Source organism: Fistularia commersonii, chromosome 21 (assembly GCF_037954325.1).
Source record: "Fistularia commersonii isolate RoL2024-O1a breed Wild chromosome 21, RoL_Fcom_v1.0, whole genome shotgun sequence".
In the NCBI taxonomy this organism is placed as follows: Eukaryota; Metazoa; Chordata; class Actinopteri; order Syngnathiformes; family Fistulariidae; genus Fistularia; species Fistularia commersonii.
The window spans coordinates 15,573,133-15,596,115 of NC_141304.1; the positions used below are offsets into that span (position 1 = coordinate 15,573,133).

Below are 22,983 nucleotides of genomic sequence, written 5' to 3' on the forward strand. Positions count from 1 at the left end.
TATCAGGATATTCCTGTTTAGATGTAGACGGGGTTTCAGATACATGGCATTTCTCCACTTCAAACCCATGTTTTATGGAAAAAGAACTAATCCGCACTTTAGATCTTATTTATTCCTGCTCGGTTCCTCCCCTTTTTAAGGGCACGCATTCACTGTCTGTCAGAGAAGAAACACACATGATCAAAGGGTTTGATAAGCTCAGAGGCTGTTGATCCAAATGGATCAGAGTAACTGGAATGGCTTTTCAGTCTGGACTGGATCTCATTTTCCATCCCTCCGATGAGAACCCAGAAATATAATGGATATAATGGTTTTCTTTTAACTCTCCCTACGTGTTCACCGAGGAAATCCTTTCATCTTCTTTCTTCTACTTCACTTATCTCCATATATCTTCACACCCTCTCCTTTTGTCCCTCTGCTGCAGATGAACCGGGCCAGCTGAAAATTTACCTCCCCAAGAAGCTGCTGGAGTGTCTACCCAAATGTTCCTCTCTGCCCAAGGAGCGCCATCGCTGGAACACCAACGAGGTGAGAAAGTGACACTCTCAGGAGGGAGATATGCGTAACAGTGTGATGAACTCGGTATTTTTTTCTCCTTGTGACTCATCCCTGGCTAATGTCACATGGAGAGATGAAGAAAAGAGGTAAACAAACATGAGTGCAGCCTTTCATTATGGGATCCTAAAACAGTGACTCAAGGAGGCAAAATACCCCTCCCACCCCCCTGAAAAATGAAAAAAAAAAAAACAACCTTGGCTTGGGTAACATCCAAAATCCAAATTAGAATCCATGTCCCCATTGTTTACTCTTCCCAATGACAGGCTGCACATGTGCCTGTCGTAAGAATGCGCTTCACGCCGAGTCTTCTTTTTTTTCCGCAATCGCTCCCAGGACTTTCAGGGGAAAATCCCAGAACCTTTCCGGAAGACACCGGTGCCGTCACGGTTTGTTTTTCTTTCTGCAGTGTGACTTGCAAACTCGCTAATCAGCAAAACGGTTAATCTAGCTCTATATTTATTCTGAATTATATGCCGCGTGCGAGCGAAAATACGATGTTTGGAGGGGAGAGGAAAATTAGGAGTGCGCAGATTGACCGCACGCTCAATATCGGCAGGGAGTTTGAGGCATAAATCAGGCTGAGTGGTGACAGTGGAGCAACAGCTCAATAATAAAGACTAAACATAGAGGCAAAAAGTCCTTTACGCCAAAAAATAGAATCAAATTCAAACAAGTGAAGCAATTCTTGAGGAGGATGTGAGGGCGTGTTCTGAGCACTAAATTGATGTGCCTGGATTCCTGGTGAACGTCTTGTATCCTGAGGACCGGGGTTCAAGACCCAGGTGGGCCCCACCGCTACAGTGACAAATAGTTAATAACAAACGACAGGCCGCGGTGGTCAATCATCGTGGACTTTTTATAAGATGCAGTTGTCATAGAAACAAGACCGGGGTGCTCTATCTCAGCATCGCCTGGCACCATACCACCACATCTCTGCTGGAAAATCGCACTCGCTCACTATAAGTTCCATGTTGCTGCCCATCGGGTTTTCTAATCCCAAGTGATTCCGAGTAAAGGTGCAGGACAAAGGCTCTGAAGCTATGCGGCTTAGAGACTAAGAAAGGAGAAGTTCCCCTGCACGCTGGATGTTTACCACGCTGGGAGCTACAGGGTCCATAAAAGCCCTTTGGTCAGTAGGATAAAAATTGTTAACTGAACCTCACATTGTTGCTATGCAACCGCTGAAAGCCGTTAAATGTGTGCCACCTTTCTACTCCAAGTTGCTTTTCTGCCTTGTACTATGTGTGAAAATGATGCTGTCATTATGGTGTGTAATGTTGCGTCCCAAACAAAAAAAGAGGAAAACATTAAAAGCTGTCTGCGAGGTGTAAACAACAAATGCAATGACCATGCAGAAAAAGGATTTGATCATAAACGTTAAAGCGAGACCATTTTTATTTATTTTTGTTTTTGCACCTCACATAAGTCAGTGTTAACCACACTTCAGAACTTTCAGTATGCTTTGACTATTCACACAGAACATGGCTCTTCCACTCATTTATATAAGAAGTTTTCTTTGCTCTGGGCCAAAATTAAAATCACATCTATATTTATAGCATGAACCATAGATAACTTCCATTCTGCTGCTGGCGAAGCGGTTCACTGTAAAATGGGGCCAAATAAAGTTGGGCCAACACTTAAGGCCAAGGATAAACTTGCTAAACATTCGGGGTGTGAAAAGCTTTTCATAGTTGCACGTTGTTCCTGTTAGTTTAGGTTTGATGACTAGAAATGGATGCAGGCATTTATTGTCAATGGCTCCTTGTTTATGCATCGCACAGCTCTCCTCTGGTGGTTTGCTATATCCATGGTGATGCGGTTGGCCTCTACTGAGACATTTTCTCCATGTGCAGACTGAGCACTCCATTATGGATGTGTGTTTGTGTTATTGATTACCAAGACAGGCATTATTATGCAATGCAAAGCTGATTTAGCCTGTGGTTTTTCTCTCAGGAAAGTCATTACATTTTTCATGCGATCCATCTCAATGAAGGTCATATTTGGAGTTAAGCACGCTGCCGGCTGAACAGTATGATCACATGAATGGGCTGCCTGTGTGTCTCTTTGGACATGTGTGTGTGCGTGTGTGAGTGTGTGCGTGTGTTCTCGTGTGTGTGCGTGTGTGTGAGATTCAGAACCAGATCACTGCCGCTTGTTAAGGACTCCCACAACTGCAAGAACATCCATGTTCAAAGGTCACAAAGGGACTGGGCCAGAACATCTTGTTGCTGCCTGGTTCCTGCCTTTCTCTGTGTGTCTCGGTCTCCTTTCCAACTTCCCATCTGTTCATCTCAAATGGAAGTCAAGTAGTTTGTGTCCTGCGACTCCACGGAATTGACAAAGATCGTAACGGCGATGAACATAAGGCTTACATAAAGTTGACTTCTCTATTTTCTCCTCTCATTTGTCTGCCGTTGTTGCTCTTTGGTTCGAGGTAAAAAACCCGACCAGCGCATTGACTAACGACCGCCGCAGACGCGCCAACGTTTTGGCTAAAGGCAGCAAATTGGAAAACGAACAAAAAACAAAAAATAAAAATAAACCAAACAGATACGCAGCTCGACCGAGGGGAAAACGATGGCGTGGCAAGAACATCGAACTGGAATGGCTATTTGTGTGTCACGGGGACAGGATTGCACAGGAGTGTGCAGAAGGAAGGTGTTGGGACAAGAGTGAAAATTGCCCCCGTCTCACCCTCTTTTCATTGGCTTTTCAAGGTAGGAATTTTACGCTGCTGTCACACCTTGCCTTCGGTATAAGAGTGCGCTGAATGTGAATGTGGGTGCACAATATCACAGTGACAAATTGACATGAAAGAGGCAGTGGAACAGCGGAACTGCTCACCCTCCAAGTTGATGCTGCTGATGCTGTTCACGCAGGAAGCGGCACGATCATCAAAATCCACTCTAGCTACCCCGCCAACAATCCTGTCTGACAACACGGTGCTCTTTATTCAATAAAATAGGTGTGCACAAGTAGCACGGCAGTGTCCTCTGATTTGTTGGTGTGGTCGCACTTGGAAAATCCCCCCCCCCCGTTCCCTCCCCCGGCCCCAGCCACTTTGCATTTGAGCTTACGGCCATAAAGTTGCCTGGACCTTCACTTCATTGTGATGCTCGCCCAGGCCAAGATGTGCTGCCAACAGCTACACTAATGCTCGCCGTGGAGAGAGGCTGGCTCTAATTTAAAACGAGTATCTAGACCGTTCCACTTCACACCACCGACTGTGGATTGCCACAATGTTATCTTAGATCACTTGCTGAGACAGCGTCAAGCCGACATTGTATGGTTCCTTCTAAACAAGTGAAGCGTCATTCTGGCGGGGTCATTTTTATGGCGGATTAGCAGGATTTCTGTTTAGAATTGTGGTTATACATTTCATCCCCCCCATCCTCCACGCGTACACAAACTTCCACTTTCTCCCTGGCCCCCACGCTCTCCAATAAGGAGGTACAGGCTCGGTTCAGGAGGAGGTTGGGTGTCCCTTAGTGAATTCCTTCAAAGCTCCTCTCCAAACCAGGCAAAGTTTCCTGCATATTTTAACACTCCATTGTGTCTTTTGCTCCTGTAGCTTGGCGGTGCCATAGTGTGAACTGTGATTGCACGTCTGTTTCATGTATGTGTTGTGAGTGAGAGTATTTGTTGTTACGTGCAGCTACGTGTATTATACATGGAGCTGAGGTTGATTATACGTCAGATGTTACACACACACACACACACACACACACACACACACAAAACACAATCTCCCCTGTTGATTTTTATATTTTTTCAAATGCAGACAGTGCAAGAAGTTTATTACTTTTCATCAGCACCACACTGAAATCATAATAGGCCCTATTCACAGACATGTCATTGCTGGGTAAACACAACATCATTATGGCTCTATTACGTTTAGTTTTAGACACACACACACACACACACACACACACACACACACATTTCCTTGGCTTATGGCTTCCATGGTCTCACATAGGTTTGCTGGACTGTTTGATGCTAGTTAGCGTTATGTAGCTTTGATTCTGTGCTATGCACACAGTGCTATGCACTGAAAACCCACCAGTGGGAAAAAAGGCACACATGATAGCGAGATGAATGAATAGTCATAGTATGGATAATGTATGATGTGCATACTTTGGTGATGAGTTGCTCCGAGTGTTGAGATGACAAATTGATTTAAAACTCGGTTGCTATCAAGTTGAAATGGATTGGCGGTTCATTTTCATATCACATAAAATGATATATGTGTCACCTCAACTACTCATTCCTTACATTTTTAGCACTGGGAATCTACATCCCTTTTTTTTTAGAACTGAGATTCTGTGTGTGTGTGTGTGTGTGTGTGTGTGTGTGTGTGTGTGTGTGTGTATGCGTGCATTGGTTTGTTTGTATGCGTGTGAGTGTTTATTCTCGCATGTGTGCCGGTGCGCGCAGACTCATGCACGTGTGTGTGTATGTGTGTGTGTGTGTGTGTGTGTAAGCCTTTGTGAAAACAAAGAGCAGAATGTGATAGATAAAGAGATTGCCTTTATGAGGACGTCTCTGATTAAGTTAGATCCAGGTCTTACACATCTTCACCTGACATGTCCTTATTCTCACCCTTTTTCTTGGCATGCATGTTGGTGTGTGTGTGTGTGTGTGTTTGTGTGCGTGCTCATGTGTACGATTACATATGATCCTCTGATCTGTGTTTTGCCACGCACGGCTCCCCTAGACACCTTCACCTCCCACGAGCACTGAGCTGTAACCCCATACATTTCTTCTGTGTCCACTCCTCCTCCTCCTCCTCCTCCTCTCTGTTCTTCTTCTCTCCCTCCTCCTTCCATTCCCTCTCTTCCTCCCTCTCTCTTTCTCTCTCTCTCTCTCTCTTTTGTGTATCTAGTGATGTGTGAAATTATTCTGGGATGGAGGGATGGATTCCTCCCTGAAGGGCTGAGCGGAGGCGTGAGCCTTTTGTTCAATAATAGATTGGGGGTGTATGTGTATCTGTACATGGTAATAGACTATAGACTAGTTTCAGATAACAAACCATACTCAGGTAGACAGATGATAGGTAGAGCCTGTTTTATCCATCTAGTGGGAATAACTTGTTTGGGTTCAGAAAACTCTGCAGCTCCAAAATAAGGAGGCTTGCAAACTTTGTAACACCTTGACAAAGCCAGACTTTAGAGTTTGGTCCCGGGACTCGGAGTCGTGAAAATATTCGATCGCTCCGGTATCTTTCCGGAGTCACATTTTAACAACGCGGCGCCGACTTCAGTGACAAAATAAAATTCCCTTTTCAAGAGCTGAAATTTAAATGTGGACAAACATGCTTGGCGAATGTGCATGTCTTTGAGTGATCTAATGTGCATTTTAAAAGGCCATGCTTCAGAGGGGCCCCCCCTGCTGTGATTCAAAGGAAGCCACTGTCAAACGGGCGCTACAAACTTCACTGCGCCGCACAGACGACAGCCGTGAGTGCCGCGCCCCCCCTTCCACCACCACCACCACCCGCATGCGATTCTTCTCCACATGGCGCTGAAATATGCGGCTGCGAAAGGCATAGGATCCAGGCAAAAAGAATAGGATGAAGACATGGTGGCGGTATTGATGATAAGAAATTGCGTAACATGAAACATTCAGTGTTTCATTGCAGACCTCTTCTCATAGCGTTGCGATGCGCCGCTCGCCGTTTGGTGTGAAGGCAGCTAGTTGACAGTTCACACACGCTCATGTCTGGCTGTGTCACCATATGACGCTAACGTGATTGCTTGAATGGGAGGCAAATATTTAAGACCACTGCCCGTGTGGTGTGCGGTGTGCGGCGCCTGTGCGCGTCAAGAGGAAGTGTAACCTAGCAACATATTGGATGCGTTTCGATGTGTGTGAATTTGCGCTAATGGTATGAATGATGCCGCATGTGTGACACAAATGGAGAACAAGAGTGTGTGGTGCATCGGAGTGTATGAGAAACGTGACAACCTCGGCGTCCCTGATCGTGATGCCGAACATGTGCCGCAGACAAAAAAAAAAAAAAAAAGAGTGTCGAAGGACAAAAGCTCTAGATCTCAGGTAAAATGTCAGGAAACCTACTCGCACCTGAGTGCACGCTGTTGTGTCTGTCTCAGCTTGTGTAGGCTCCTATTTCTGGTACAAACACATTTACGTTCGCTTCTGTGTCGATCCGTGAGCGCGTACGCTTGTTCAGTTCATTATTCATGTCATCACTGTTGTCTGAAAGCCATTAAATAGATACATGGGATTAAATATGTATGCGCCGCATTGCTCCTGTCTTTCCAAGACTAATTTTCACACATATGTAAAGCACGGGGGCTCATCCAGAGGTTAAACATGAGGCAGGGGGCTCAGCGCCAGACAGCAGACTGGCAAGAGAAAATACAAAGGGACTCGACTGAGGAACACTGCTGTGGAAAACCACAACGATAAAGTTATGAGACAGTCAGCTTAAGGTCTCTATCCGCCATTCCTACTCTTTTGGAAGGTGTCCTTGGTTTATGAGTCTGATCTCCCAATTGCTAATGTCACTCCATGTTCTTGTCTTTGTCAGAACAAAGGGAAAGACACCATACGTTCCTGAATGGCGCGCGCATTTTATTTCTACGCTGTTAAAACACTTGTAAGATAACGCGTTTGTTGACCTGCATGTTAGATTTATTGTCTCTTTGCATGTGTGTGTGTGTGTGTGTGTGTGTGTGTTTCCATGCGGGTCCCAGAGCCAGCCTATGGCTGTAACCTCTCCGGTTGACATTGAATGCTGTGCGGTTGCCGTTTACCAGAGTAAAGCACAGTTTAATGAGGGGGCAAAGAAGCCAACACACACACACATGCGCTCACATGCATGTACACACATGCGCGGCGCACAATACCGGGAGGGTGTTTCACTGCTCCTTGTGTTTGATTCCTATTCTTTTATTTTTAATCATTCCTCTGTCTTTTGGGTTGAGAAATATTTTATGTTTGGGGAGCGCCAAGTTATCATCACTAATTAGTCCTCCAGGCTCTCTGACTCCCTCCCTCTCTCTCTTTTACTCCTCCTCTTTGTCTATCTCTCCATCTCTCTGTGAGCCAAGCGTAGCCCAATTAACACCCGACGTCATTCCATGTCGGTGCTGTGACTTTAATTTCCACTCAAACTTCAGACACCCCTAATGTCTTGCTGACCAAAGTGGCAAAATGAACAAAACACGCAGCGACGCACAAGGAATAAATGAGATCTATTCCGCGCGTAGAGTTAATTTCCTTAATGATACATAAAATTAACCCACAGCCCTTTTTTTGACTGCAAATGCAAATATACGTGGCAAACTGCGGTAATGTGGGAAGATACTTTGCAGATTGCCTGGATCAGTGTTTGAGAAGCTCCCAGACAGATACAGATGCAGATACTCCGGCTCATAGAGGGTAAAGATTAGCCATGTTTCACCCCCTCCCTCCCTCGTTTCCTTTCCTCTCCTCTCCTCCAGTCCTGCTCTATTTTTTTCCACGTCGCACAGACACGCTATTTATCTTGCCCGCTATAATTTGACACAAAATATTGTTAACTGGAGACACAGAAATATATTAAACAGAGGGAATGTGTGTGAGTGTGGGGGTGTTGTGAGTGTGCCTGAGATTATGTGCGTAAGTGTGTCTTTGTGATTCGAGTTCCCGTTAGATTCCCGGCCAAACTAAAAGGAAGTGAATGACCAGCAGTTTCCTGTTATAAGAAGCCAAGCTGTGCAGTGGATACAATATATTTTGTATCCTTAAATGTCCCCATATAGAACCTCTCTAATATCTGCGGCCTGTGTAAATTAGATTTAATTCATCGGAGACAGATAAAGCATTAAAATGTGAATGTGCGTGCATGTGTGCGCATACAGTCCTTGTACTCCCATTTCAAATACCTGCACAGTGTGCGTGCAGCTTTGTCTCGATAGATAACTTCATAACTCTGTTTAACTTTGATAACTTTTCCCACGGACTCTTTGCCATCTTGCACAATAAATATGACATCAGCGCGAGGAAACGCCACAAAAGGCGGAGTGACATCGACAAATCTTGACGCTGCAAATCCAGCGTCCCGTAAATGTTTACGTGCCTTTTTTCTTTTAACTAATACCGGGAGCACGGAGGCCGTGAAAGAAATATGCACGATTCAGCATTTCCTCGGGTCGGTCACATTTTATATTCTCGGGTTCGACGGAGACAGGTTTCGGGATTTTTCTGTCGTGCAATTTATGTCACACAATTCAACATCGTATGACGAGAAGCCCTCGGCCCGAGCCCGGGTGGATATTTGCACACCGTGGATCAAAAACATGGGTTTTCCACTCCGGGGGCGTTTTATTGACTACATTTCATTTGGCTGTTAATTCATGTGATAACTATCCAATAAGGCAGATTTATGGACACCTGAGATTCCATCTGCAGAAGTACAAGGGGACTCACGTGAGGAGTTTATACAGATGAATCGCACATGCTTTTTTTTTTTATGGACTTCTGAATTATATGAGGGAATCAAGGACAGATGGACTGTATCCCCTGTGTGTGTGGGGGGGGAAAAGGGAAAAAAACTTGCAACAGTTTGTATTTATATCCCGTATCTGATGTTAATATTTGAAACTCTCCCGATACCCCACCGAGGCTAGCTAGAAATAAATCAGCCGAACAACCGTAGTACTACACCAAAAATATCGGTCGATTCACGACTCGTGGGGCTCGATTAATTCATACGACAGGACTGCACCGCGTCCGCCGCCGATGCGGTTTCTGCGTTGATGCTGATGATGTTTGAAGGTGAGCTCCACTCCAGTATTTGAAACGGTGAATTTCCGGACATGTCCATTTTGACGGCCGAAGCCGGGGCTAATCCAGGCCATTGGGAACACCGGTTTGAAGGGGACACAAAAATGAAGTTGTGATTGTGCGAGATCTAAAATATGCTTTCAATTTATACTGTACGGATCTTTTTGGAAACACCTGTCAAACCACATCTACGGGGGTGCATTTACTCTGCAGGTCTTTGCGCTGCCCAGTCTTAGATTGTATTTTTTTCTTCCGCCTGCCTGGTTGTTCTCCCGGCGCCCGGCATCTCTTTGGCTTCTCTGGCTTCCGCACGCAGTCCAACAACACGCAGTAGGTTGACCGGAGACTCTAAATTGTCTGCCGGCGGGAACGAGAGGGTGAATAGTTGTATGTCTCAAAATGCGGCCCTGTGATTGACGGCTGGCCGTCGCCGGGTTTACCCCGCCTCTCGCACAATGCCAGCCGGGATTGAATCCAGCCCTCGAGCGCCCTTGTGCTCAGGATAAGCGGTACAGACAATATGAATTAATAATGAATGTTTACTATTAAAAGTGACCCATATCTGATGCCTCCGTTCGTATTGCCTTAATACTTAAAACATCCTGAATGAGCTCCCGGTGCTGCCAGATTTCCTGCGAGGAAAAAAAGCAATCGGGCAAATTAGCATGTGCCGTGGAGCTATTCACGCGCGAAAAAGTCAAATCTGAAAAGGTATGTCTTCAGTTAGATGTTAAGCCACTTGTCTGTTTTTCTAATCTGAGGTGTTCAATTTCTCTTTTCAATGCCAGCAACCACCAACAGCACTGAGGTCTGTAAGGCTCCCACTAGATGAGAAAAGCGATTTGGACGTAAGCCATTCAACGATTTACGGGCAATGAGAAGAATTTTGAAGTTGGTCTGGAGAAGGTAGTCGTGAAAGCTGATATTTTTCGGTCCTTGTTACTCTGGCAGGACGCGTTTCGTCTGTCTGACGGATGTCTCCGCCAGACCTGCAAACAGACCGTTACATTAATCCACCCTGCTGGAAACAAATGCATGTACAAGCTTCTCAAGATCCTGCCATGACATCTAGTGTCTGCTCCATGTGATAGATTTTGGATGGCAGAAGGCCGATTCCCTTTGCGACATTACATGACAATACAGAGGTTTTTCGCTTGATTTTAAATATTACATGACAATATCTTGAGCTCCGCGGCGACCTTCGGTGCGCCTTCCGGCGACAGATTTGTTTTTATTCACCGTGCCGCGGTCGGACGTGAACTATGATCATTTGGTGACACTGACGGGGGCCTTCATCACGCGGGGAACGTCATTGTTTTTCCGAGGTAACCACGAGTTCAACCTGGAATTTTCTCTGCTGTCATTTGTCACAGTTCACTTTCCAGCGAGCCCTGTCTCTACCCTGCCAAAACAGACTCTGATCAAGATGAAAATAATTAAAAAATCATGGCCCTTCACGTTGTCTCGGAAAAAAATGTCATTTTTCCTTGAAGACGCACGGACCTTGACACACCCCGCACACATCCGGTTGTTCTGAGGTCCACGTTGAAGCCTCTGCTCTCGGAGCTAATCCTTCACAGAGCACTGGAAAACATGAATTAATACATTTATGTGATAGGCATGAGAGTGTGTTGAGTTCTAGCTTTATCATTCACTCCCTCCACAGACAGGTGAGCATGCCGGGGTCGGAGCTAAAAAAGTGGAGCTAATATTTTCCATATGCTGTGATAATATAGCTAATAAAACACTCAACACATAGGATGAAGGCTTGTAACGATACTGAGCCGGTGAAAAGCAGAAGTCAGCATTTTACACTGGTTACCTTTACAACTTGAACTGCAGCAACTGTCTCTCTTCAGATGCTTCTCACGCCTGGTGCTGGTCCAGGTGAGGTTCACTCAGTAAAATATCTACCTCCTGGTTGTAATCAACTGACGGAAATCCCGCTCCCTCGGTGTAAATACGCTCTTAAGGATTAAATGTTATTCTCATTACACACTGTCTTGAAATCTGCAAGGGCGGTTGGTTTCATGGAGTCATCTGGAAGATGTCAAATTTGCTTTTCTTATCATTTTGGGTTGGAAGACGCCGGCCCTCCGGTGTGTTTTTTCTGCGAGCTGTCACCTGCCGCCCCAGTAACGTCCCCGGCCACCTCGCAGCCCATTATTAAACCAACTTTTAGCTTCAGACAAGCGCAGAGTCAGAGCTAGAAAATGGAGATCTTTTCATCAGATCCTCCCTCCGAATCTGGCTTTTCATTTGGGAGAAATAGACTGTTGAGACCGAGAGAGCTCGCGATCGTAATAGCATTTTTTTTTTTTTTTTGTGAAATATGTCCATCGAGCAGAACATATTTGAAAATGAGTACCCACCTCTGACTAATGAAGCAGCTACTCAATGGAGAGGGTTTTACCACTCACGAGTCCTTACAGCGGGGAGGGGTGGTCTCGCTCGCCGCTCCGTCATTACAACTTTCCTATTTGACCATTGTGTTTACCCTCAGATTAATAGGCTGCAGAAATACACTGCTGTGTTGTTCAATATCACCGCCGTTCTTCACATCCTCGGAGGTGTTAAATGACCTCTTGGTCAAGTGAAACATAAATTTATAAATATTATTCAAATGAGTAAATCCGGTACCCTGGCTTCGGAGTATTGTGAATTCCTCAACAGTTCTTTTTTCCCGATTTTGCCGGGTTGCTGTGTCAAATTGCTGCGCAAAGTCATGTAGAATGAGAAAAGGAATTTAAAATGTCATGGTAAAGATCCCCACCATCACTCACACACACACACACACACACACACACACTCATGGTGACGCCCCACCCTTCAAGAAGGACAGGATGATGACCTTTCAGGGCCGGTGACGTGATGGTCCTAAGGTGCGGATTGATCAGCGAGCAGTGTTTTCATTGGTTCTAACCTCCTCATGGCGGTCTGCTGGGGTGCAGGTTAGGTGTGTCCTGGAAGTAATCGCATTTCACACTGCAGTCTATGACTGCAGTTACTCTCTTTGTGACAGTTCCCAGGGTGAAGGGAAGTAACTTTTAGATGAAAAATCTCATTATGTGCCGATGAATATGTGTTTAATTCTGGAAGACCCCCTGCATTTCATATCATGTCCTTTGGTTCCCTTTTCCTCTTTGAAATTGCACCTTTTTGCTGCCGCTGTCTCATTTCATCATCAGAGTATAATCATTATAACTTATTTATTAGCCAAATAAAGCATATTAATAAAACATTTATAGCCCGCTCTGGAGTTCCAAAGCGTTTGTTGTCTATGGTGAGTTGCTCTTTGTGCTTCTAATTTGTTATGTATTGCACATGTTCCACATGTGTATTCAGGAATAGCTGACACAAATATTTTGTCGGAAAATGGCAATTATCAAACACAGTTGCTGATAGCGTTTCAGAAGGTATATCTCTTAGCGCCTTGGATCTCGAATAATCACTTCTTCGGGGCATGTCTTAACATTTAAGCTAGATTATAAACTGAAACACGTCCAAATGTGCGTAGCGACGCTTCTTAGTTTTTGCACGCTTTCTCAAACACGAGCGTGTATCTCTTGGGAGGAAACGCACGTGACATACGTTCTGTTTGGGATAAACGTGTCAGCGTCCAATATCTGCCGTCATCACACCGCGATGTGTACATTTTGGGTTCTTTTTCTAATGTCAACAGCAGCTGTCTCACAGATCTCAGAGCCGAGCTGAGCTGCCCAACTGTACACAACATTATCATGCTGATGTAACAAAAGCCCAGAGAACGCACAGCCGCTCACGTGATGCTTTGTCCCAGAAATGTGCATTCACCGGTTTAGGGCAAAAATGTATGAACAAGCATTTATTTGTGTATATAGTGTTTCCCACATTACTCACAGGGTTAGCCGTTGTGTGTGTGTGTGTGCGTGTGTGCGTGCGGATGTATGGAACGTCTACTCTCATGTGGAGTGTGTTTGTAAAAGTCACAGTAATCACATTCCCCTGATTCCCGGGGGATTAAACAAGGAGTAATTTTTGTGTTTGCGTGCACGGAGTTGTGTACTGTACTCCGGCAGTGTCATTAGTCTAATACTAGCTCCGCCGTAATATAACATCCATCATCTTGTGCTCTGAGGAAGCCACCACATAAGGGATACTGATACCACATTTGCATACTGACCATGCATATATTTAATTTTTGAATGTGCGGAATAAAGCCCTCGTAATGATAAACACCTCTCCGCATCAGGCGCTAGGAACTTGGCCAACTGATAAATGAGAATTGTGAAAGCAACTGAGAATAGTATTAATTAGTGCGCCTTGATGTTTGGCATTGCACATCTTTGTTCACAATACGTGTTTTCCTTCAAGAATGATACACTGCTAGAGATCCCTGCAAAGAGAAGAGGTAATTATGGAGCGTGAGCATTACATTACTGCTCCAGCAAACAGTGAAACCATGGCAAAACAGGTATTACTAGTGTTAAACCCAACTACATAATTGTCTTCTGTTGGCAGCATATAATACTGTACAAGCTGTCAATTTTTGTTCGCGGCCTGCCAGCTTTTAGGTCTTCGCAATGTCGAGTACACAACACCAGGCTCACTTTTTGTGCCGGCTACACTTTGTCTGCTCTAAGGGGCAACTTGAACAAATATCACAGCCCATTGCCGTTCACATGAGGTGGAAAGTTACTGTGGCAGCCAGTGACTGATGTCCGTCTTCTCTTCAGTGTATAAAAGTGCATTAAAGTACGAAAGCAGAGCCCTCGTGAACCCACCGTGAAGAACGATATGCATTTAATGGCTAAAAAGAACAAGATAAGAGCCGAATAAAGAGTATGCCATAACTTTTGATAGTTTCCGTGGGCCAGATATATACAGATATATGCAAAGCGACAGCCTTGTCTACATGGAAAACTGTTTCACGTCACGCCATTGCACACACACACACACACACATATATATATGTATATATATTTATATATGAATAAACATCTTACATCATATAGACGTTTAAAGATAACCAACACACTTTGACGCCTACTGCATGAATCACAGTACTTGAAGAGAGGTCGATGACACAGGGCTGAACGTTGTTCGGTGTCTCATCGCTGTTCATGTAACGCAACCGCATTGAACGAGACCCCCCACGGTCGGCATCAAGCGAATCAGCCGCAGAACGTCTACGTTCAATCCGCTAACGATACCTCTTCGTTAACGCCGCCTCTCGGGGGGTTTCACCCGCGTCGGTCGGCGCGTCCGTTCGCCGAAAGGATAAACTGGTTTTTGTCACTGGGAAGAACAAATGTTTGTCATTTCTGAAACCGTCGGTCACAGATGTCTAAGTGAAAACTGCCATTAAATCCCACTTCATTTTTCTTGGTATCAATCGATTTTTTTAAATCGATGGCAATTTTTTTTACGACCCGGAGTTTGATCGAGCATTATTTCTCTTAAGCAGGAGGGGAATTTTCGTACTCCCCCCCCCCCCCCCCCCTTTTTTTTTTTTTCCGCCCGTCGCGGCGTTCAAGCTGTCAATCATCAGGACCGGGAAAATGCATTCGGGACCTCTTCATTAAATAAAGTACGTGAATGTGTTTCACATTTTGCCGTAGCCCGAAAATCTATTTAAGTCTACAGCCCAAGGCTTCGTCCTCGGCAGAGACGGGATCAAACTGCACAACAGTAGACGCCAGTCACCAGAACAGAGTTGATAACCTTTAATGTTTACTTTTGGTTATGATTGCCGCAACTCAGCCTGCCTCTCTCCCGGTGTGGAGCCGTCAGGTCGGCTGTCGGTGGAGGAGCTAAATCTCGAGATTGCAGACAATTTGTTTATCTATAAATTGATGCTTGTCTTTGGCAGTTTGTTTTTCAGGCTCGAGGAGAGTTAAATATGCATGGCTTCGTCATGGGTGGCTCCCGGTTTTTCTTTTTTTCTTTTTTTTTTTGCAGAACAACAAACGAACAACATGAAATCTTTATTTGGTAGAAACAAACAGCATTCCGAATTGATTTTTCGGAGCGCGAACTCTACGTGAGCTCCGGCATTCGACTGGGTCTGTTTGTTTTGTTCTGAAATGTTACCGTCGTAATATTTTTCGGAGAGCTCGCACGCCAGGTGCACCGCTATGCACACACTCGTACTGTAGATGCTCCCATATTTAGTCGGCGGAGGAGACAAACCTAAAGATCTTTCAAATTTATTCATTAAACTCCCAAATGCTCCCCTTAACGAATGTAATTAGAATATGGTAATGAGAGAGGGCTGAACCAGGGAGTGTTGTAATATGCTTAGCAGCACAGAGGGAGAGGAGAGACTGAGACAAATAGAGAGAGGGAAAAGAGTAGAGGTTTCAGAGGAGAGAGAAATAGAGAGACTGACTGACAGGGTGCCAATTTGTGTCTTGTTGTAAACAAGTATTTATGCCAATGAGAGGTGGCATGCACTATTTCTTCCTCTTTCGCCCCTATCTTTCTCTCTCCATCTCCCTCTCCCTCTCCCTCTCCTCGGTGTCTCTCCGTCTCTATCTGTCCCGGACAAACCCGCTCAATCACAATAACATCAACAATAGCGGAGCAGAGATGAGCCTCCGAGGGCACAATGACTCACTAAGATGAGGCGTCAGGGGTTAACAGTACCGCCGGAGACTGGAGACAAACCTCCCCTCCCTCCTCCATCCAGCCTCCCTCCCCCTCTCTCTCCACCTCCCTCTGTCAAACCAACATCTATCGTTTTACATTTTCAAATATACATCACTGTGTGCGCGCCCGCTCCTGGTTAACTTTGCGCAAGTTTTTGAGAACGCTGACAGGATTTATCCAAGACGTCCCGGCCCAGCGGGGGTCCTGGCATTGTGTTTGACACCCCACACCTGTTGCAGTCTTTGATGTGTTCTCCCCTCCCGCTGGGAGAGAGGGGGCCGTATCCTCAAATGCAAATACCAGATAGGCGGAAGAGGACAGGTAAGGTGCACGGGAGAGGAGAACTCTTAGAAAAAAAAAAAAAAAATGATTGATGTTCCCTCTGAGGATTGAGGCTGGCTCTCTCTCGCTCTCGGGTCGCCGCTAATAAAGTTTGCTGCTTTCCATACTGCGAGCGTGTCTGGCCAACTTCAACACTTTGACATCTATATATCGGTGGAAAGGGGAAACGTGGGAAATGAGACGAAAAGGAAAAAGTGTGTGTGTGTGTGTGTGTGTGTGTGTGTGTGTGTGTGTGTGTGTGTGTCAAGGGACGTGAGAGGGGGTTGGGGAGTAAGGTAAAAAGGTCAAAGCAGAAGGAGAGGGACTGAAGGGTAAAGGAGGGCGACTCTCCCATTATGAAGCCATCACTCATGCGCTTTGCAGATTCAGATTCATACGGACTCTTTGCGGCGCAGGCCTTCACGCCATTGCGCGGATACGCTCTCGGACGAGCCCGTGCGACCCGGCCGTCACCAGTTGTGACGTGACGCGAGATGTGTTTATGCGTGTGCGTTTTGTGACATTTGTGATGCGCATTTTTCTTTCTCACCAGCCGCGTGAGAGGGACCGGCGCCGCTGAAGGTCAGACCTTGTCCTCCAATGACAGCCCGGCATCTGTATGAATGAATATATGTACAACACACTCACACACACACTCACTCACGCAGATTTGTTCGGTCATGTGTCATAGAGAGAACGAGACGAGACACAAAGCCAGGACAAATTTCATTGTAATTTATCATTTAATAGGCGGCTCTGTGAATGATTTTTTGTCCCATTTTTACACTGTTGTGTGTTTACAATGTCTATGCATGTGTGTGCTTCTGTGTGTGTGTGTGTGTGTGTGTGTGTGTGTGTGTGAGAGTGTAGCACAGTGTGTGATGAGGTGTTTATAAACACAGGCCGAGCTTGAGAGGAATTCTGATCAGGGGCTTTGCAACAGTTGTTATGGAAACAGCATTAAGCAGCTGTATTAGCTCGTGGAATATAAAGGCTGTGGGGAGAGAGGCAGTTTGGGAATATAATACAAACTACATGTTATTGCTCTGGTTTATAATAGCCTTGATGAAATTTTTATTGTGTGGCAAGAACAGAACAAAATGATCGGTGTAGTAACTCAACGTCTGGCTGTCTTTCTCGCCGTGGAGAGCCACACGTTTTAATTAGCCAACTTAGAGGAACACGGTGCAAACAAGACCGTATTGGTCTGGTTTAAAAAAGTAATTGCATCATTTATGTCGGCAAGGAGCGGCACACAGCGCGCTCTATTTTTAGCTCTTTCTTTCTAATACAAGTTTGAGGTAGGGCCCGCTCGTCCCGGTGACACCGTCGAATTTTCGAGATCGCGGCGTCATTTGATTTGTTCCGCCGTGTTTTTATCAGCAGACGCGGCCCTCGGGCTTCCCGCAGGTCCGGGTGATTGCCGATCACAACATCTGAAAACGGTTATTTGTCAATGTGCAATCAACACCGGAGTGTAATTATCCTATCTTATCTATTCGGGCTTTGGATAAAATTCGCGGGTCTTGAATATGCATCGGTTCCGAAGCCGTTGAACGTCTGCGCGCGGAGCCCATTAATATAAATAACTCGAATAAAGAAGTGACGATGTGCATTCACAGGTGTAGGAATAAAGGGATTCTTCAAACTTTATTTCCCGCAGTGGAATTTAAAGTGTCTATTTAAGTGTGATCGTAAAGGCCGAGAGATTTCGACTTTTTTCCCTTTGTTTTGGTATTTTACAAGTGCTCGAGAAGCGCTAAGATTTCGCTGTTGTGTAGCAATTGGAACCCCGATACTCCAGATTAGCTTTCTCTGGCAGGAAATTATAAATATAGACCTCGGTTAAGGTTGGCGGCTTTGTGCGCGTGGTAAGTAAATACATGAATAAAACAGAGAAACGTATTTGCGGAAGGAACTTAAAACAAGAGGCAATTTTGGGTAGGAGCTCTCAACGTCAGACACAGACGGGGGCCGTTCTGGGAAGGAGGACTGGCGGAGGTGCTCGGGAACAAATTACAGCATCAGCAAAGCTCTCTTGGTAATGGTAATGTGGTTCTTTCCCTCCATGTATGTATACAAGACTTATCAATGCTCAAGGAGAGAGGCGAAAATTGATTCCGCAGTTTAAGAGGACACCCCAGTGTGCTACCTCCTATAGCTACAAAACAAACTGCTCAATGCCAAAGGATTTCGGTGGCGAGAACCAGCGGCAGCCTTCATCTGAGGTACTTCGAATGGATGTGACAGTTCCAGTTTACAGACAACTCTGTTTTTCCCAGATATCTGTCAGGGTGATGCTCATCATTAGACTTCAAACGCGCGCACACACACACACACACACACACACACACACACACACAGTCAAATGCAAGGAGGCAGCGCATGCACGTGCACGTGCACACACATACACAAGCACACACACGGAGATATGCCTGTGGCCAGACCCTTTAATGGAATCTCCCCGGGGAAAGCTCCTGGATAATTCTGTTGCAGTGTAGGCGACCCCCCCCAACCCCCAAACCCACCCCATCCCACCCCGCCGCTCCTTCTTCCACTGGAAATTTCCCCGTGGGCTGTGAGTGTGTGAGAATATATTTGCATGAGACCACGTATATGTGTCTGTCTGTCTGCTTTTCTGTGCATGCCACCACTTTCTTGGTGGGAGATGGTCTCGCTGAGGCGTGAGTGGGCGGCTGATTTCCCCACTCGCTCACTCCGGTGTAACTTCCCACTCATTCTCTCGACTTTGCTCGATATTTTTCTGAAGCGACGCTCCTTTACGCTCGCTCGCGCGCGGCGCCGGACGAGAATAGGTGTCGAAGCACGTGCGCGCATTTAGCCGGGTCTGTCATAAGTTGTAATGTATCACTGCGCAGACTCGCACAGACGTGCCCAATGTCTGGGTTTCTGGAGTAGATCCCTGGAGAGAGATACTCTCGGTCCCCGTGTCTGACACGGCTCACACACACACACACACACACACACACACATGCACGCACGCACACACTCACAGTATTCCTGAAGGGTCAGTGTGTCGCCAGGCGTACTCAAAGCGCTCCATCACCGGCCTCCGATGGGACAATAACTACGACTTCCCGAGGATCGACCTTCACCGTCTCACTTCTGTCACTCTTCACACGGGTGCGATGGCGAGATTGCGCGGGTGCACGCGCGCGTTTGCCCGTGTGTGTGTGTGTGTGTGTGTGTGTGTGTGTGTGTGTGTGTGTGTGTGTGTGTGCACGCGCATGTGTGGGTGTGTTTCAGAGTGTGTGTCAGGCCGCCGTTTCAGCTGACTCTTCTGTTTCTGGCTTTTTAATGGCTCTTATGGGGCAGGCCTTTAATTGCAAGTCTCTCTCCCTCCTTCTTAATCCTCCCATCCTTCTGTCTCTCCCAGCCCCTTGTCTCCTCTCTTCCTCCTCTCTCCTCTTGCCTCCCACTGCCTGACAGTCACTGGGGGAGCCCGAGTGCCTGGCCGAGACTGTTGAGACCGTATAGGATATTGACTTGCTGCGGAGTGGTTTGGGAGGAGGAGAGGTGGCTGCCTGTCACAGCTAATGAATAGATGCATAAATGAATGAGGCACTCCTCGTCTGTGTGTGTGTGTTTGTGTGTGTGTGTGTGTGTGTGTGTGTTGTGCCTGGCTATGGATTAAAAAAGGAAAAAAAACAGCGCGTCTCCTACCAAAAAAGAAAGAAAGTCTGCTCTGTATAGTTTTTTATAACTGAATCAGACAAACATTATTAACAGAGGCCAGATTGATAGTGATAATTATTAATGGTGTCATGGCAGTGTGTCGTCCCCCCGCAGACACACACACACACCAGAACATATAAATACAAACATGAATGCTGGATGAGGCGGTGGGGGGTTGGGGCCTGACAATAGAATGGGGGATACTGAAAAACAATCCAGTTAAGTGCCAGCACCCTCCAGCTGCTCTCTGTTTTCTCCTCTCCCTGGCTCCCCCGTCCATTGTCCCTCCATCTCGTCTGGTCAGCGTGGAGCTGGAGTGCTCTCCTGCCAAACTGGGACAAATATCTGAAAACACATGCAGACAGACAGCGAGAGAGAGAGAGAGAGAGAAAGGAGATCCGCACTGGAGATGGGTGATCTGAGGGGACAGATGAAGGAGTGCTGGAGTGTTGATGTCTTCCTCACTATTGCTTTGTGCCACATTTCAAACACTGATTGCCCTAAGAGGACAATTTACATTTCATAGTCCTTCACAACAAGTGGGTGAGAACGGGAGTCAGAGATAGGTAGAGAGAGAGAGAGAGAGAGCAATGTCTCATGGAGGAAGCCAAGGGTGAGAGAGTTCACCGAGTAAAGGGAAGAAGAGGTTGTGCCGCAGAAGAAACTAAATAGCGGGCGGTATAAACAATAGTTTCTTTGCCCGCATCGCTGTGTGTCTTTGTCTGCGGGAGTTTTTTTTTTTTTTGCTTTGTGTGTGCGTGTGTGTGTGTGTGTGTGTGTGTGTGTATTCGTCTCTCCGTGTCATGCACACCTGTATGATTTTTAGCTTTCTTTTTCCTTATTGGATTCATTTGAGTGTGGAAGAAGAATAGAAATAGTGTGGAAAGGAGAGCCGGGGAGATGAAAAGAGAGCCGGAGGAATTAAGAATCAAGTTAGGATCCGTCTTTATCTGACGGGAAGCTGCAAAGTAAGAAAACTTTTCCCATCATCGCGGTCTCGCGGCTTGTGTACGGGTCTACACACCGACGCGTGGCCGTCCATGTGTGTTTGTGCGGCGTCTGTGTGTGGACTTTAGCTTTTCCTCCCCAGTGGAGGGAGACATCAGTGTGTCAGCAAGCGTGATTGGTTGCCGGCCCTGAGGGTCCGTCCTCTATATCTGTCTCCTCACTGGCTGATCTGTGACCAATCGGCCGCCCAAGACCTCGCCGTGACAATCAGATAGCGACGCTCTCGGCGGGCATCTCCGGGTCATCTGGAAATACCGCTTCGGTTTTCCACGTCTCTCGTCATAAGCATACGTTCACGCGCCCCTCTCGTCTCTTTCTCTCTCCAGGAGATCGCCGCGTATCTCATCACTTTCGAGAAACACGACGAGTGGCTGACAACATCGCCCAAAACCAGGTGAGCCGAACGCAGGGCGAGAGTTTTGCGCACGTCCTCGCACAAACACCGGGAATGACTCATGTTGTTTTAATCCCGATGACTGAGTGTTTGATTAAGGGGATGTTTGATTAAAAGGATGTGCTTTCAAAATCTCCTGAGCATCTCGCTTCTCCACATGTACAGAACACCCCGGAACACGGTCGGCCTGCAAAGCACCTAGTCAGCTGGAAACGGAGTATTAATGAATGTAAATGTATTAGGATAAGTGATGTATAATTCAGACGTAAGGGGGAGGAGGGATTTAAGGGCGGGTCGTATGTGTATATAAGAATATGCGAACAGGGATTCGCGTGCCGCGACTGAATATTCATCGATCCGACCGAACCATAGGTAGCTCCTTTCCCGGAGCGGGGAGAGGTTACGGTCGGTTCGAAAGCGAGGACGCGAGGAACCCGAGAAAAAAAAAAGCCCGTTTGCATAATTCGCGAATCACCCTGTCGACATTTACTTAGGTTAATACAGATGTAGACATTGTAAAGAAAGCGGACGCGGGGAGAACCGAGCAGAGAAAAAGCAAAGCGAGTGAAGCGGTCACCTCGCGGCCCCGTTTCTGATTACTGACACCGCCGAAAGCCCGGGGCGATTCCTCCGCCGTCCCATTGTGCGGGCTGAAGGACTCTTCTCGGGAGCAGCCCGAGGCCGGCGGCACAGTTTACGTTGCGGATAGATTTTTCATTGATTGGTTGTGCTGCTGTATAGCTGTAGCCTCCCAGCAGCAACAGCAGCAGCAGTCATATTGGTGTTATTGAGTAGCAGTTAGATATAATCCCATTTACACATGACACGAGGCACGATTAGAACAGATTACACCTAATCCCATCAGATGGAAAGGAGCTCAGCTAACGGAGCCGGTGACATTTATGTGCCAGCATATGTGTGTTTATATCCATACGTGCGTATGCGTCGGCACACTTGTTAGCCCGTATTAAGATAACAATCGATGACCTTCATTTCTCCCCTTGCTGAAATACCTCATCACTTCAAAGTAGTGAATGTTGCCTCCTCCTCCTCCTCCTCCTCTCGCTTCTCTCATGCACTCCTCCTTCTCTCCTCCCTTTACCGGACGCACTCACTCGCCCACTCCTTCTCTTTATCTTGCAATCTTTTTTTTTTTTTTTTTTTCCACTCTCCTCCCCTTGCCTTCTCTGTTTTCGCTCTGCCACACTGTGGAACGGTGGAAAAAGCTTTTTATATCCTACACATCACAGACCAGTTACAATCAATAGCATTTATGTCTGCTCAAATCAAAGGGTTCGCGAGGAGCACGGGCACCGTCCTCGTGCGCGCACCCCTCGCACCTGCACGCGCCACACACACACACACACACACACACACACACACACACGGGCGCACATCTGATCTCATCCATCTTCTCCATAACATAATTAGAATCAGCAGCTCCGAGATGACTCACGCAGCTTGAGACACAGACTAAACTGGGCTTTGATCGGAGGGTGGGGGTCTCCACTCTGCTAAGATGCCGGCGGGCTCACCCCAAAACAGAACAGATTTAAGGTGTCAAAGAAAATCAGCTCAAAGTAAAT

General features: G+C 46.4%; 1 protein-coding gene across 8 annotated transcripts in view; it reads left to right on the forward strand.

Moving 5' to 3' along the window:
• The window catches only part of LOC147222453 (calmodulin-binding transcription activator 1-like), a 52,778-nt gene that overhangs the window by 8,016 nt on the left and 21,779 nt on the right, over window positions 1-22,983 (forward strand). For all 8 annotated transcript variants that reach the window (XM_086168870.1, XM_086168869.1, XM_086168863.1 and 5 more), the window contains exons 3-4: window positions 425-528; window positions 21,330-21,397. In XM_086168870.1, coding sequence (XP_086024996.1) covers window positions 425-528; window positions 21,330-21,397 — 172 coding nt within the window. The remainder of the gene's footprint in view (window positions 1-424; window positions 529-21,329; window positions 21,398-22,983) is intronic.